This window comes from Podarcis cretensis (assembly GCF_951804945.1).
Source record: "Podarcis cretensis genome assembly, chromosome: 14".
In the NCBI taxonomy this organism is placed as follows: domain Eukaryota; kingdom Metazoa; phylum Chordata; class Lepidosauria; order Squamata; family Lacertidae; genus Podarcis; species Podarcis cretensis.
Genome location: NC_137183.1, coordinates 47,390,081 through 47,403,036, shown reverse-complemented (window position 1 = coordinate 47,403,036; position 12,956 = coordinate 47,390,081). Strand labels below are relative to the sequence as shown.

At 46.9% G+C, this 12,956-nt stretch overlaps 1 protein-coding gene across 1 annotated transcript; it reads left to right on the top strand.

The window, feature by feature from the left end:
• Positions 1–262: 262 nt before the first annotated feature.
• NUBP1 (NUBP iron-sulfur cluster assembly factor 1, cytosolic) lies at positions 263–12,850 on the top strand. Its single transcript, XM_079953980.1, has 11 exons — positions 263–407; positions 495–599; positions 2,064–2,197; positions 3,676–3,744; positions 6,529–6,561; positions 6,946–7,036; positions 7,908–8,062; positions 10,107–10,217; positions 11,016–11,118; positions 11,579–11,662; positions 12,687–12,850. The coding sequence occupies exons 1-11, from the start codon at positions 365–367 to the stop codon at positions 12,737–12,739; spliced, it is 981 nt and encodes a 326-aa protein (XP_079810106.1). The 5' UTR covers positions 263–364; the 3' UTR covers positions 12,740–12,850.
• Positions 12,851–12,956: the final 106 nt, after the last annotated feature.

The window sequence follows — 12,956 nt, the reverse complement described above, 5'->3', positions numbered from 1 at the left end:
AGCGAACTCGCACAAACTCGGGGCCATCCAATCGCAAACGCCGGATCAGACCACGTGACACTGCAACTCTTTTTCGCCCAGCTCGCCTTCTTTCAATGCTATCCCTTCGCCCGACCCGCCTTCAAGTATACGCATGCGCACCTTTGCGTCGGGCAATCGGGCGGGGCTCCGGGATGCTCCTCCTCCTTTCTCCCTGCTTGCTCGGGCCGTAATCGGAACGAACGTCACCGGCTTAAGCTCGGGGAGGACCCATTTTCGAGCGCGCAACCGGAAGTGGGGAGGGGGGCTCTTTTGAAGGTGACGCTCGTCGCCGGAAGTGCCTGTGTTTGTGTTTTCGCCCCTTTTCTCCTCAGCTGGTTGCGCCATGGCTGCGGCAGGGCCGGCCTTGCTGGACGTGCCGCCTCAGGGTGAGGGGAAAGGCGGTGTGTGTGTGGTGGGGGGTTTGCTCTTCGCCGGCTTCCACTAACACTTCTCTTTCCTTTCGCCTCTCCCAGAATGCCCAGGCACCGGCAGCGACCAGGCGGGCAAGGCCGAGGCCTGCCAGGGGTGCCCCAACCAGGGCGTGTGCTCCTCCAGGGGGCCCGTGGGACCCGACCCAGGTAAGGATCGCATGGAACCGTGGAGTTGGGAGGGGTCCAGGGGGTCATCTAGTCTGACCCCCTTGCATCGAAGGAGCCTGGTATGTTTAGCCTGGGAAGGAGTAGGCTGAGAGGAGATAGGAGAGCCCTCTTCCAATATCTCAAGGGCCGCCCCACGGAAGACGGGGCAAGCTAGTTTCCTTCTGCTCCAGAGGGTAGGACTCGAACCCATGGCCACAAGAAAGAAGGCTAAGGCTCAACATCTTTCTGGCAGTAACAGCTGTTTTGGCAGGGTAACAGTCTCCCTCGGGAGGTGGTGGACTCTCCTTCCTTGGAGGGTTTTTTAAGCAGAGGTTCAATTGCCGTCTGTCATAATAATAAATAATAAAATGTTATTTATATCCCGCCCTCCCCAGCCAAAGCCGGGCTCAGAGCGGCTAACAACAGTAAAGTAACAGCATTCTAAAATCAATTCATTTTAAAATCAATTCAAAATCAAATTAATGGGCTATGAGGACTACCAAAGGAAGGGGTCAGACTGTGCTTTGGCCAAAGGCCTGGTGGAACAGCTCAGTCTTGCAGGCCCTGCGGAAAGATGTCAAGTCCCCCTTGAGGCTTCAGCTGAGATTCCCGCATTGCAGGGGGTGGGCTGGATGACCCTTGGGGTTCCCTTCTGACTACGATTCTATGATTCTGCAGTGCAGAAATCTCAACTAAAGCATATTATCTCAAGGGGGGGGGGGAGGCACTGCCAGGCTGCTTCAGGCACAGGTTTTATTCTAAATTCCTTTCCTAATAAACCTCTCTCCCACCCCTATTTACTAAAAAGCCCAAATGTTGTAACCTTTTCCCTCATAGGAGAGCCACACCATCCCACTTGAATCATGTGCTTCTTCACACAGCACTTAGTTAAGCTGTGGAACTCCCTCCCACATGGGTGATGGCCACAAACTAGAGGATTAGACAGATTCATGGAGGAGAAGGTTATCAATGGGTGCTAGCTACAATGGCTTGGCTATACTGTGCCTCAGGGGTTGGAAGCACAGGTGCTTCTGAATACCACTTGCTGAAGTCCACAGGAGGGCAAGGGAGAGAGCTGTTGTGCCTGAATCCTGCTTGCTAGCTTCCCATTCTGTGAGAACAGAATGCTGGACTAGATGGGGGCCCCTTTGGCCTGATCCTGCAGGCTCTTAAAGTTCTTATTTTGGTTTCCCTTTTCTGAATATTTTTTCCCCATTGTGCAAATGTGGCAATGGGCAAAGCCTCACCTGCAGACTTTATTTGTATCCCATGACTTGTACAGGCAGCTATTAGAGCTGCAGCATTAGGAATATACTTTAGCAGAAATTTATCTGCAAACCTGGTTAGCTAATCGATAGAGTTCTCTAGGAACTGGGCATCTTCATGTTGCATGAGGGAACAGATTCTGTTTAGAATGTTATCCTTCCCGCACAAATTCTGTGCTTTGCCTTTTTTCTGTCTAAGCTATTGAGGAAATCAAGGAGAAAATGAAAGCTGTGAAACACAAACTGCTGGTGTTGTCTGGGAAAGGAGGCGTAGGGAAGAGCACATTCAGTGCTCACTTGGCGCATGGCTTGGCTGAAGATGAAACCAAACAGGTGAGTGTGATCCTGTTTATATTTTTTGTTTGTTTTTGAAGCCCATATTATTCAATTGTAAATGGTGACAAAGAAGACAATTCATCTCTAAATACAGGCTAAACTCGGAAAATTAGAATATTGTGGAAAAGTTCATTTATTTCAGTAATTCAACTTAAAAGGTGAAACTAATATATGAGATAGACTCATGACATGCAAAGCAAGATAATTGTGTACAGCTGATGAAAACCCCAAATTAACAATCTTAGAAAATTAGAATATTAAATGAAGTCAGCAAAACAAGGATTGCAAAGAGAGCAATATTGGACCTCTGAGAAGTAGAAGCATGCATATGTACTCAGTACTTGGTTTGGGCCCCTTTGCATCAATTACTGCCTCAATGCTGCGTGGCATGGATGCTATCAGCATGTGGCATTGCTGAGGTGTTATGGAAGACCAGGATGCTTCAATAGCAGCCTTCAGCTCTTCTGCATTGCTCAGTCTCATGTCTCCCATCTTTCTCTTGGCAATGCCCCATAGATTCTCTATGGGTTTCAGGTCAGGCGAGTTTGCTGGCCAATCAAGCACAGTAATCCCATGGGCATTTAACCAGGTTTGGGTACTTTTGGCAGTGTGGGCAGGTGCCAAAGTCCTGCTGGAAAATGAAGTCAGCATCCCCATAAAGCTCATCTGCGGAAGGAAGCATGAAGTGCTCCAAAATCTCCTGGTAAATGGCTGTGTTGACCCTGGACTTAATGAAGCACAGTGGACCAACACCAGCTGATGACATAGCTCCCCAAATCTCTTTTCTGATGAGAGCAGCTTTTGCATCTCATTTGGAAACCAAGGACCCAGAGTCTGGAGGAAGAATGGAGAGGCACACAATACCAGATGCTTGAAGTCCAGTGTGAAGTTTCCACAGTCTGTTTTGATTTGGGGTCCATGTCATCAGCTGGTGTTGGTCCACTGTGCTTCATTAAGTCCAGGGTCAACACAGCCATCTACCAGGAGATTTTGGAGCACTTCATGCTTCCTTCCACTGTGCTTCACTAAGTGGATGACCAGTGGGGCAAGGATGATGGGAGGTGACTGAATAGCATCTGGAGAGCCACAGGTTCTCTATTCCTGATAGGTAATCATGGCAAGGTCATGCTTCAAGTTCTAGGCCTTATGTAGCCAGAAATGGCACCATCCATCACAAGAGGGAAATTCCAGCAGGCTTGGGGGAATCCCTAGGTTTGCAGTACAAAAAATATTTTGTACTTAAAGGGGTGGGAGGTTACTTCAAAACAGCCCAATGAGCATACTTAGTGATCGCAGTGTGCTGATTTACTGCTAGGGAGAAGGGAACAAAAAATGTCAGGTGTCTAGTAACTTGGAACAGGGCATAACTGTCCACAGCTTTGAAAAACCCTGGACAGACACGCAACATTTTGTTGCAAGTCCTGCTTGCTCACTTCTAACTTCCCCTTCCTCAACTTACTTCCAACTCCATCCAGGTTGCTGTGCTGGACATTGACATCTGTGGTCCATCCATCCCTAAAATCATGGGCCTGGAAGGGGAACAGGTATGATATGACTTCATAAATGGAAGAAAACACTGAGGGACCACTGCCACGTCTGGTCAGGTGTTTCTTTAGGGTTCGTTAGACTTGAAGCGCCTCTGCCTTGTAGCTGTCTTCGGGAATAGGGTACCGCTGTGGCGGGAAGGTTACTGGTGTTTTCGTGCACTGGCACTCATCACATTCTGTTGCACCAGAAGCAGTTTAGTCCTGCTGACCACATGACCTGGAAAGTTGTCTTTGGACAAATGCCAGCTTCCTCGGCCTGAAACAAGATGAGAGCCACACTCCATAGTTGCCTTTGACTGGACTTAACCATCCAGGGGTCATTTACCTAACCTTTATACAAATTTTTAAGGCAAGATTTTGGCTGAATGAGCATAGGGCTCCCTTTCCGCTTTGCTTCAATGGTTCTTGCAGCAGGGAACAGCTGCTTAGACTGCACAAAATCGGTGATAAACTGCTACCATTTAGATTCTTTTAAAAAGCTTGAAAATGAAAAATGACTTGGGAGGAGTCTTGACGAGTCTCTGTGCAGGGTTTGGCTCACCAGGAGCCTTGTTAGAATGAAAAAATGTCTATGTGGAGGAGAGTATGTGTTTCTGTTACTAGGGTTGTCTGCACATAGTGTCTACCTGCTTATGAACAGGTGCTACAGGTCTCTGGCTCTCTTTCTTTGTCAGGTATATTGTGTTGCAAATATCCAGGCCTGGAGCGAGCCTCAGAGAATTTACATGTTAAGTTCTGTATTACCACCTACCTTTTCCCCCCAGTAATGTTTTAAAAACTCCCTGTCACAAATTGTGAGGAGCAGCAGCAGGGTATTGAGGTGCTTATTAGATAACTGGCGTGCTTGTTGTATGTATACTAGCTGTTTGTGCTGGTGTGGGGAGGCCAGAGGTAGAGGAGGAGGAGGACAATTGGGGATGGGAGCCAAAAGGGATTTATTTTTATAAAAGTATTTCCAACTGGCTTAATAGTTTTTTTTTTTAAAAAAAAAAAACAGCTCTGAGCTGTATATGGAAACAATATCAAGTAAAATAAAAATGCAGCCTAAAACTAAGAAAACAATGTAAAAGCAAGTAAAACAGATTCAAGTGGGCTTACGCACATAAGAAAAGGTCCAGTCTTACAGTCAGGGATGGCCGGGGGAAAAAGAGAAGTCTTTGAAGACATCTCAAGCAACTGCTTCAGGTACAGCAGAGGGAAGGGCATTCCATCCAATTAGATGGGAAACCTATTGAACAGGTCTATAAATTTCAATACCTGGGAGTTTTTCTCCAATATAATCTGGGTTGGAAGGCGCATATTGCACATATTTTAAACAAGGCCAAGGCCCTATCCTTTGCGCTTTTCCGCTTTTTCTTTTCGGACGGGGCTCTTCATGTTCCATCTGCCCTGAAAGTATTTAAAGCTAAAGTAATTGCAACATTGGCATATGCTGTTCCTTTATGGGGGACCACAGTAAACTTGATGCCCTTGGAGGTAATTCAAAATCAATTTCTAAGACGACTGCTAAAACTTCCACAGTGCGTTAGTAACGCAGCTATTCACCTAGAATTAAAAACTACATCTTTAGAAAATACTCTTTGGAGGCGCAGCCTTTGCTACTGGTTGTCCTTAAGGCATAGGCTCCCGAATCTGTATCTGATTCAATGCCTTTGGAGAGATGATTTTCCCGTCCTATGGGCAAAAGGGATCCACTCTAAAGTAGTGACCTATGGATTGTCTCCATTAGAATTACTGGAACTGGACCTAGCCACAGCAAAAAAAATCCTCACTCAACAACTTGAGGAGATTGACCTACAACAAAACACCATTTTGGGTAGTGGCACTTGCTCACCATTAAATCTTGGCATAGTGCCCTCTCAGCAGATACCATCTTATTTGACTTCTTTGTCTGTAGCGGTCCACAGATATGCCTTTATTAAGGCAAGATTTAACGCCTTTCCTTCCAATGTCATGAATAATAGATTTTCCAATGGTCAGATCTCAGCGGTGTGTGTATGTGATAATAGGGCATACCATGGAACAGGGCTATAGCAGAGAATGCCACTAGGGGGTTCACCACCCTATGATATTCTATAGGATATGGTGCTGCAAATAGAATTTGCCTAGCTGATCTTACAGGTCTATACAGCAGCAGGCAATCTTTCATGAAACCTGCTAAAAGTGGTTAAGGGGTTTACATTTTAACAACATGGCTTTGAATGTAGCTCAGGAGCTGATGGGAAACCAGTGCAGTCCCCCTCCATAGCCGTGGAATATGTGTGTGTGTCCACGTGCTCCGTTCAGAAAAACGGATTGCAGCATTCTGCACCAGCTGCAGCTTCTGGACCAGTCCCAAGGGAAGCCCCACGTAGAGCGCATTAGAGTACAGACATGAGGTTCCCAATCCAGGTGGAGCTGTGGTAAAGCCCTCTGCAAGCAGTCTGTCCAGACCCCTGGCAAAAGCAATGTGCCCCACTCTTGGCAGCCCACTGCATGGGGAGAGGGAGGGAGTATAAAGGGGTGGCCCCACCCATTAGTGCTATTATTTGTTTATTTGATTTCTCTACCACCCTTCGTCTGAGAATCACAGGGCAGTTTACAGTATAAAAACAGGAAAAAGAAATGCATACAAAAATAACAAAAACAAAATAATCCCCGCACACCCGCAGTTATTATTTTGCTAGTTTTGCCTCCACCCAACACTGTCATGCGGCCCCTAAAAGGAGACCCCTGATGTAATGCAGCCCTCGATGGAAACCTCCCCGGACATACACTAACATAAAATGTTGACTTTTTCAGGTTCACCAAAGTGGTTCTGGATGGTCTCCAGTGGTGAGTTGTTTTTTTAAAAAAAATCATGTGAATACGCCTCCTGGTTCATGGAGGCAATGATAACAGCACCTTTCAAAAAAATAAGAGTGTTGGGGGAGGGCAGGGGAAATATTATTGTTACACGCAGTGCCTCACCTGTGTTGGAAAGTATTTTGATGCTGAACTTCCTGATGCTGCCTACTGGCTGGTTGTATGCCAGGTGATTTGCATCAGGCAAACTAGGCTGGGTACCAGAAAGTTCAAGTTCTCACTTTGTTTATACACACACATGCATATCTATGCTAGAAGCGGTAAGACAACCACAGCTGCTTGTTCAGAAGCAGAAATAATTTATTTAATCTACATTGTCCGTTTTGCCAAACACGTATGTGCTTTCGTTTGTAGTACGTTGAAGAAAACTTGGGAGTCATGTCGGTGGGATTCTTACTCGGCAGCCCTGATGATGCCGTTATTTGGAGAGGACCCAAAAAAAATGGTGTGTATCTCACAATGATCAGTACCAACAAAGACTTGCCTCGTAGAATGCAAGGGACTGAAATTCAATTAGCTCTGTGGTTATTTTTTAAAGCCTTAGTTCATAACATTTTAAGTTACTTTGACTGTTTGATAGGAGCTGGCAACATTTCTGGTGCTTTGCTTGAGGGGTGGTCACATAGAAAAGAAGGGAAGAGGGATTGTGAAGCTGCAATGTAGAGCCACACTTGATAAAATCTGACTTCTGTCAGCTTGTGGTAGGGATGAGTTGGGGCTAATAGCATTGTGGCTTTAAGGGTATTTTTTATTTCTTTTAATTTATGAATAGCATATCTTGAGACAGGCTTTCAACAGAGTTCACAAGGTAGCTGACACACAGAAAAAGTTTTAAAACCAACCAAAGCATCTTCAAACTAGAAATCAAAGTAACTTAAGCAACTGTTGCTTTATCTGTTCTAGGAAGTAAAAACACCCTGTTTCAAAATCCAGCATTTTCTGTGCATTGGATCTCAGCTCCACCGATTACGAGCTGAGAACCTGCATTATCTGCCTTCATCTGTTTGCTTATGCACACCGCTCCAGTGCTTCTTAAACCACTCCAGAAACCGGAGGGGGGAGGAAATCAGATGTTGTTTCCAGACCACCTCAAGCATGCTTGTCAGAATTGAACTGTGTAGTTCTGAGTTCAGTCCCTCCCCCACTTTTCTTTTTTTGCTAGTGCATGTTACACAAGCTCTTAGACCTCTAATGGAGACAGCAAACACTGCTGAGACACAGTTCTCGTTTGAGCCATAGAAATGGTGACAGCTAGATACAGTTTCAGGGAGCTAAATATAAACACCCAACTTTAATCATGCTTGTTATGTTTCCAGGAATGATTAAGCAGTTTCTCCGTGATGTGGACTGGGGCGAAGTCGACTACCTTATTGTAGATACACCTCCAGGAACATCGGATGAGCACTTATCTATAGTGCAGTACCTCAGTGCCGCCAACATAGATGGGGCAGTGGTAATCACCACCCCTCAGGTAAGGTACACAACTCCAGGGGTTAAAACTCAGAGATTTAGCTGAGTAGGAGACTCATTGCGCGTCCAAACTTCCACTTGTCCTGTGCCCAGCAAGTGTGGGTCTGAGTGGTTTTCCACTTTTCCCAGGCATGGATCTGAGTGGTTTTGCCTTTGCCCCAATGCTTTCCTCTGGAAAACACTCTTTAGTGCTAAATCAGAACCAACAGCAATCTGCAGAAAACCCAGTTTCCGTTTGTTCCAATTCAGCAATAAAGATTGGGCTTCCCCAGGAGGAAAGCAGTGGGCAAATAGAGGTGGGGATAAGCCCTAAATAAATCACCTTTGCTCAGCTCCGCCCGTCTCATTTTTCTTTTCTTTTTTGGAAGCTTCAGTAGGAGGGAATACTTTTATTTCACTGTATAAAAACTGTGGGTGTCAGACCCAGATTGAATTCGTACAGTAACTAGTTCTCTAGCTCAGTATAAAAATAAGGTTAGGATTTCAGTCACAGCAAGAGACCTAGAATGCAGTAAAAAGGTTAAACAGCGCAAATGGCGGGAGCATAATGGGAGGGAGGGAGGGCTTGCTGTTCTGCCGACTGCGCTGTAGGAGCCAGGTGCAGTTAGGTTTTGTATGTTGCTGGCGGACCAGAGTGGAAGCATCCAGAGCTCACAGTCTGCCAGCGAGGGTACCCTCGTACCTACGGGACTGTCTCTCCTGGTATGCCCTGCGGAGGACCGTAAGGCCCACAAATAACAACACCTTGGAGGTCCCGAGCCAGAAGGTGGTTAGATTGGTCTCAACAAGTGCTAGGGCCTTTTCAGTACTGGCCCCGACTTGGTGGAACACTCTGTCACAGAGACCAGGGCCCTGTGGGACTTGACATCTTTCCGCAGGGCCTGCAAGACAGAGCTGTTCCGCCCGGCCTTTGGTTTGGACTCAGTCTACCCCCTATGTTTCCCTCCCCTTGTGGTTCTGATTTATGGGCTACTACTAAAATGAGGCTGCATTTTAACCCGCATTTTAATTAACTGTTTTTTCTTTTTGTTCTCCCCCCCCCCCCCCTTTCCTATTATGTTTTATTGTAATTTTATTGGTGTTGGCCACCCTGAGCCCAGTTCTGGCCGGGGAGGGCGGGGCATAAATAAAAATTATTTATTATTATTATTATTATTACTCCCACTAGTGAGCCCCTAATTTACACATTCTAATTGAAGGATTTGGACAGGCAATCCTGCCCTGCAGCCAGCCGGATTCTAAGTGGCTGGGCTGGGGGTGGCTGCTATTTTGGCTACTGAGGATTGCGGCTGACCGGCGAGAGGCCACAAGCACCGCCCACCCAGAACGAGAGTAATCGGCCATTCTCTGTAATCTCAAATATCGCTTTAAACCAAGAATGGGAGGAGTTGTGCCCCACCCCCGGTGCCATTTGGGCTCCAACTCCCATCAGCCGCAGCTGACATGGCCAGAGGTCAGGGGTGGTGGGATTTGTAGCCCAGCAATATCTGGATAATATTGGAGATGACAGGACTTAACAGTTTGGCAGCAACCGGACGACTTCAGGCTCCCATCCCTGCTCTCAGTGCAGAGCTGGCACAACTAATAGTGCAATCCTAACCAATATGCTCTGTTGAATGCATCGGGGCTTGTGGGTAAACAGATTGTAGCCTGAGTTTATCCAAGGGGAGGCTGTAGGGCAATTTCCCTCTGGGAAAGCCTCTCAACAGAGGGGAGGTGTTGTGAGCGGATTATAACCAAGCCCCCGTGTCATTGAATCCTGTGCCCGCGTCACGCCCCCCGGCTGGCCAATCCGGCTGGGGGGGCGTGGTTTTTGCCATTTAAAACGGCCGCAGGCTCATGGGCTCCTCCTCCTTGTTCCTGGCTTTGTCATTTGGCTCCCCTTTAATTGTGCAAAAAGGGCCTTTCAATGAACTGTACAGCATCCCTGTGAACAAATGCGCTCTGCTGTCTCATTATAATAAAAGGGGGGGGGAGAGAGTATCAAACAGACCTGGGGAACCTGAATTAACATTCTGTTGGGTTACTGTTCTGTTTTTAAATAGGAAGTCGCTCTTCAGGACGTTCGGAAAGAGATAAACTTCTGCCGTAAGGTGAAGCTGCCAATCATCGGAGTAGTTGAAAATATGAGTGGCTTCATTTGCCCGAAATGTAAGGTAATATTTCTTGCATACATTTAAGCACGATAATTATTCTTGCTCTACCGGATCATTAAGCATCAGAAGAATGTCCCCCTTAAGCTGTTTTGATGAGATGCTACCCTGCATTTTCCCCAGCTTTATTGCGACTGTCAGACAAATTATTGGTGTATTAATTCATGGTCCCTTCCACATTCTGACAGGGTTTGGATCCGTATTTCCCAGGAGTTTTGCGGCCCCTGCTTGATGCTCATTGAGAAAAACTTGAATTGGCCCCTAATACCAAGGATGTTTCAAGATATGCCCCCGTTTCTGTCTGGCTGAGCACTTTGAGTGGCAGGACTGCAGCCCTATCGATAGAGGAGTGGGAAGTGTTAGGAAGACAGGAAGCTGCCTTATACGAAGTCAGATCATTGGCCCGTCTAACTCAGTACAGTGGTACCTTGGATTACATACACTTCAGGTTACATAGGCTTCAGGTTAGACGCTCCACTAACCCAGAAATAGTGCCTCAGGTTAAGAACTTTGCTTCAGGATGAGAACAAATCGTGCTCCGGTGGCGCGGCAGCAGCGGGAGGCCCCATCAACTAAAGTGGTGCTTCAGGTTAAGAACAGTTTCAGGTTAAGAATGGACCTCCGGCACAAATTAAGTACTTAACCCGAGGTACCACTGTACTGAGGATTGTAATCTAGATGGAGTTCTGGACTTGAAGTGTTATAAGACTCACATCTGCTGACCAAAAGCTTACAACCAATCTCTCTCTTTTTCTTTTTGTATCTGCTGGGTTCATGTTCAATGGCATCTTCATTTTACAGAACGAGTCGCAGATATTCCCCCCGACAACTGGTGGCGCAGAGGCCATGTGCCACAGTTTGAACGTGCCTCTCCTGGGCAAGGTGCCTCTGGACCCACAAATAGGTAATGCCGCACATTGAAGCACCTTCCGAGCTTGCTCACGGTCGCGTTACACTGTTTATATTCAGTGGGATTTAAGTTGCACGCAAACAAACAGTGCAAATCTCTTTAATGCAGGGAGAATGAACCTGTGGCCCTCCAGAAGTTATCAGGGTCCACTTCCCATCAGGCCAAGCCAACGTGGGCAGGGGTCTCAGGGAATTGTAGTTTAATGGGTCTGGCGGTAGCAGCCGGCATAGTGTCAGTGGCTGTACATGGGGCACTGTACATATGCCACTTACTATCATTCAGTGGGAAAAGATCTTCCAGCTACATCTGGAGGTCTTTCAAATTTCCCATCCCTCTGGCGCTGGGTTCTTTGGAACATAAATGCAAGGGTGGGGTGTGAGAAAGACTATTGAGCTAAACACTGGCATCCGTCTTTGTGTCCTTTGACTGCGGTTTGCTTGTTCCACCGGGCTAGGAAAAAGCTGTGACGCGGGACACTCGTTCTTGTCCGAGGTACCGAATTCTCCAGCTACGTTATCCTACAGGAATATCATCCAGAGTAAGTACAGTATCCCAGAAAGAGTCTGCAACCGAGAAACTTTTGCACTCCTCCATATTTTTACGGTCCACCCACAAGCAACTCTTGGTAGCTCCGAATGGCAGCTTGTGGCTTGCAGATGCATATGAATGGCTGGGAGCTCTAGTTCTTTTCTAACGGTATGTCTAGGATTCTGAGCACATTGAGCTAGAAGTGACTCATACCTAGCCTGAAAGTTGTTAAACACCTAACCGAGTAAGTCATAGGTTACTAGGCGTTCAGTTCTAGATCTGATTCCTCCCCCGCTGCCAGTTCCTGATTAAAATGTCCCCACTTTGAGAACTAAAGAATCATACTTGACCTTGTGCAAAGTCATACTTCTGTTTCAAAATGAGCTGACATCAGTGGAAGCAGCTCTCCCATGATGGCAGGTGACTGCTGCAGTGAACTCTGCAGCTAAGAATGGGCAGAGTAAAGGGGTACCACATTTTCCCGTGTATTAGACAAGGTTTTTTTTACTGAAAAATCATGTCAAAAAACTAGGGTCATCTTATACACTGATAGTGGCGTGGAGGGGGGGGGGAAGCTGCGCACCGTCGGCCAGCTGGTTGGTGGGCGACCCGCGCTCTAGGGAGCTTCCCGCCCACAGTGGTGGGGGTGGGAGGGGCTGCCCACTTTTCCAACCCCCAGCAACGGCCCTGCTGGGGTGATGGCGCTCATGCAATTCCCCCTTTAAAAAGCTCAACAACTTTGGGCAACCCCCCCCTCATTTTCTTTAAATCTAGTCCCCCAAAATAGGGCGTGTCTTATACATGGGGGGCGACTTATATACGGAAAAATACGGTACATTAATGCTGGGGCCTAGGTAATTCTCCAGGGCAAATTCTCCGCTGACCAGAGCTCCTCTTCTGGTCAAACGTGGCTTGCGGTGGAGAATGCCAGTGAATTGTGCTGCATGCACAGAGAGGTGTGTGCTTGCATTTCCAGCCTCCAGTGCAAAAACCTGAGGCAGCATTTTGATTCATCTTGCATTGTGTCTTTGCAGGAATCCAAGACTTCTGTAGCCACAGCCCCCCGCAGGAAGAAAACAGTACTTGAACAGCAAACTATGGCAGGGTCCTTAGGAAAGCGTTGATCGCCTTAAGCCTCTCTGTATCGGAATATATAAAGCCTTTGTTTTGCAAGCAAATAAATTTTTTGAGTAATGTCCCGGCTTTAGTCGTCTTTTCCTCCCTGTCTCTCCTCCCTTTTGGACAGCGGCACAGTATGCCTGTTTCTGAATATATACATTGAGCACATGTTGCAAGTCTGCTTC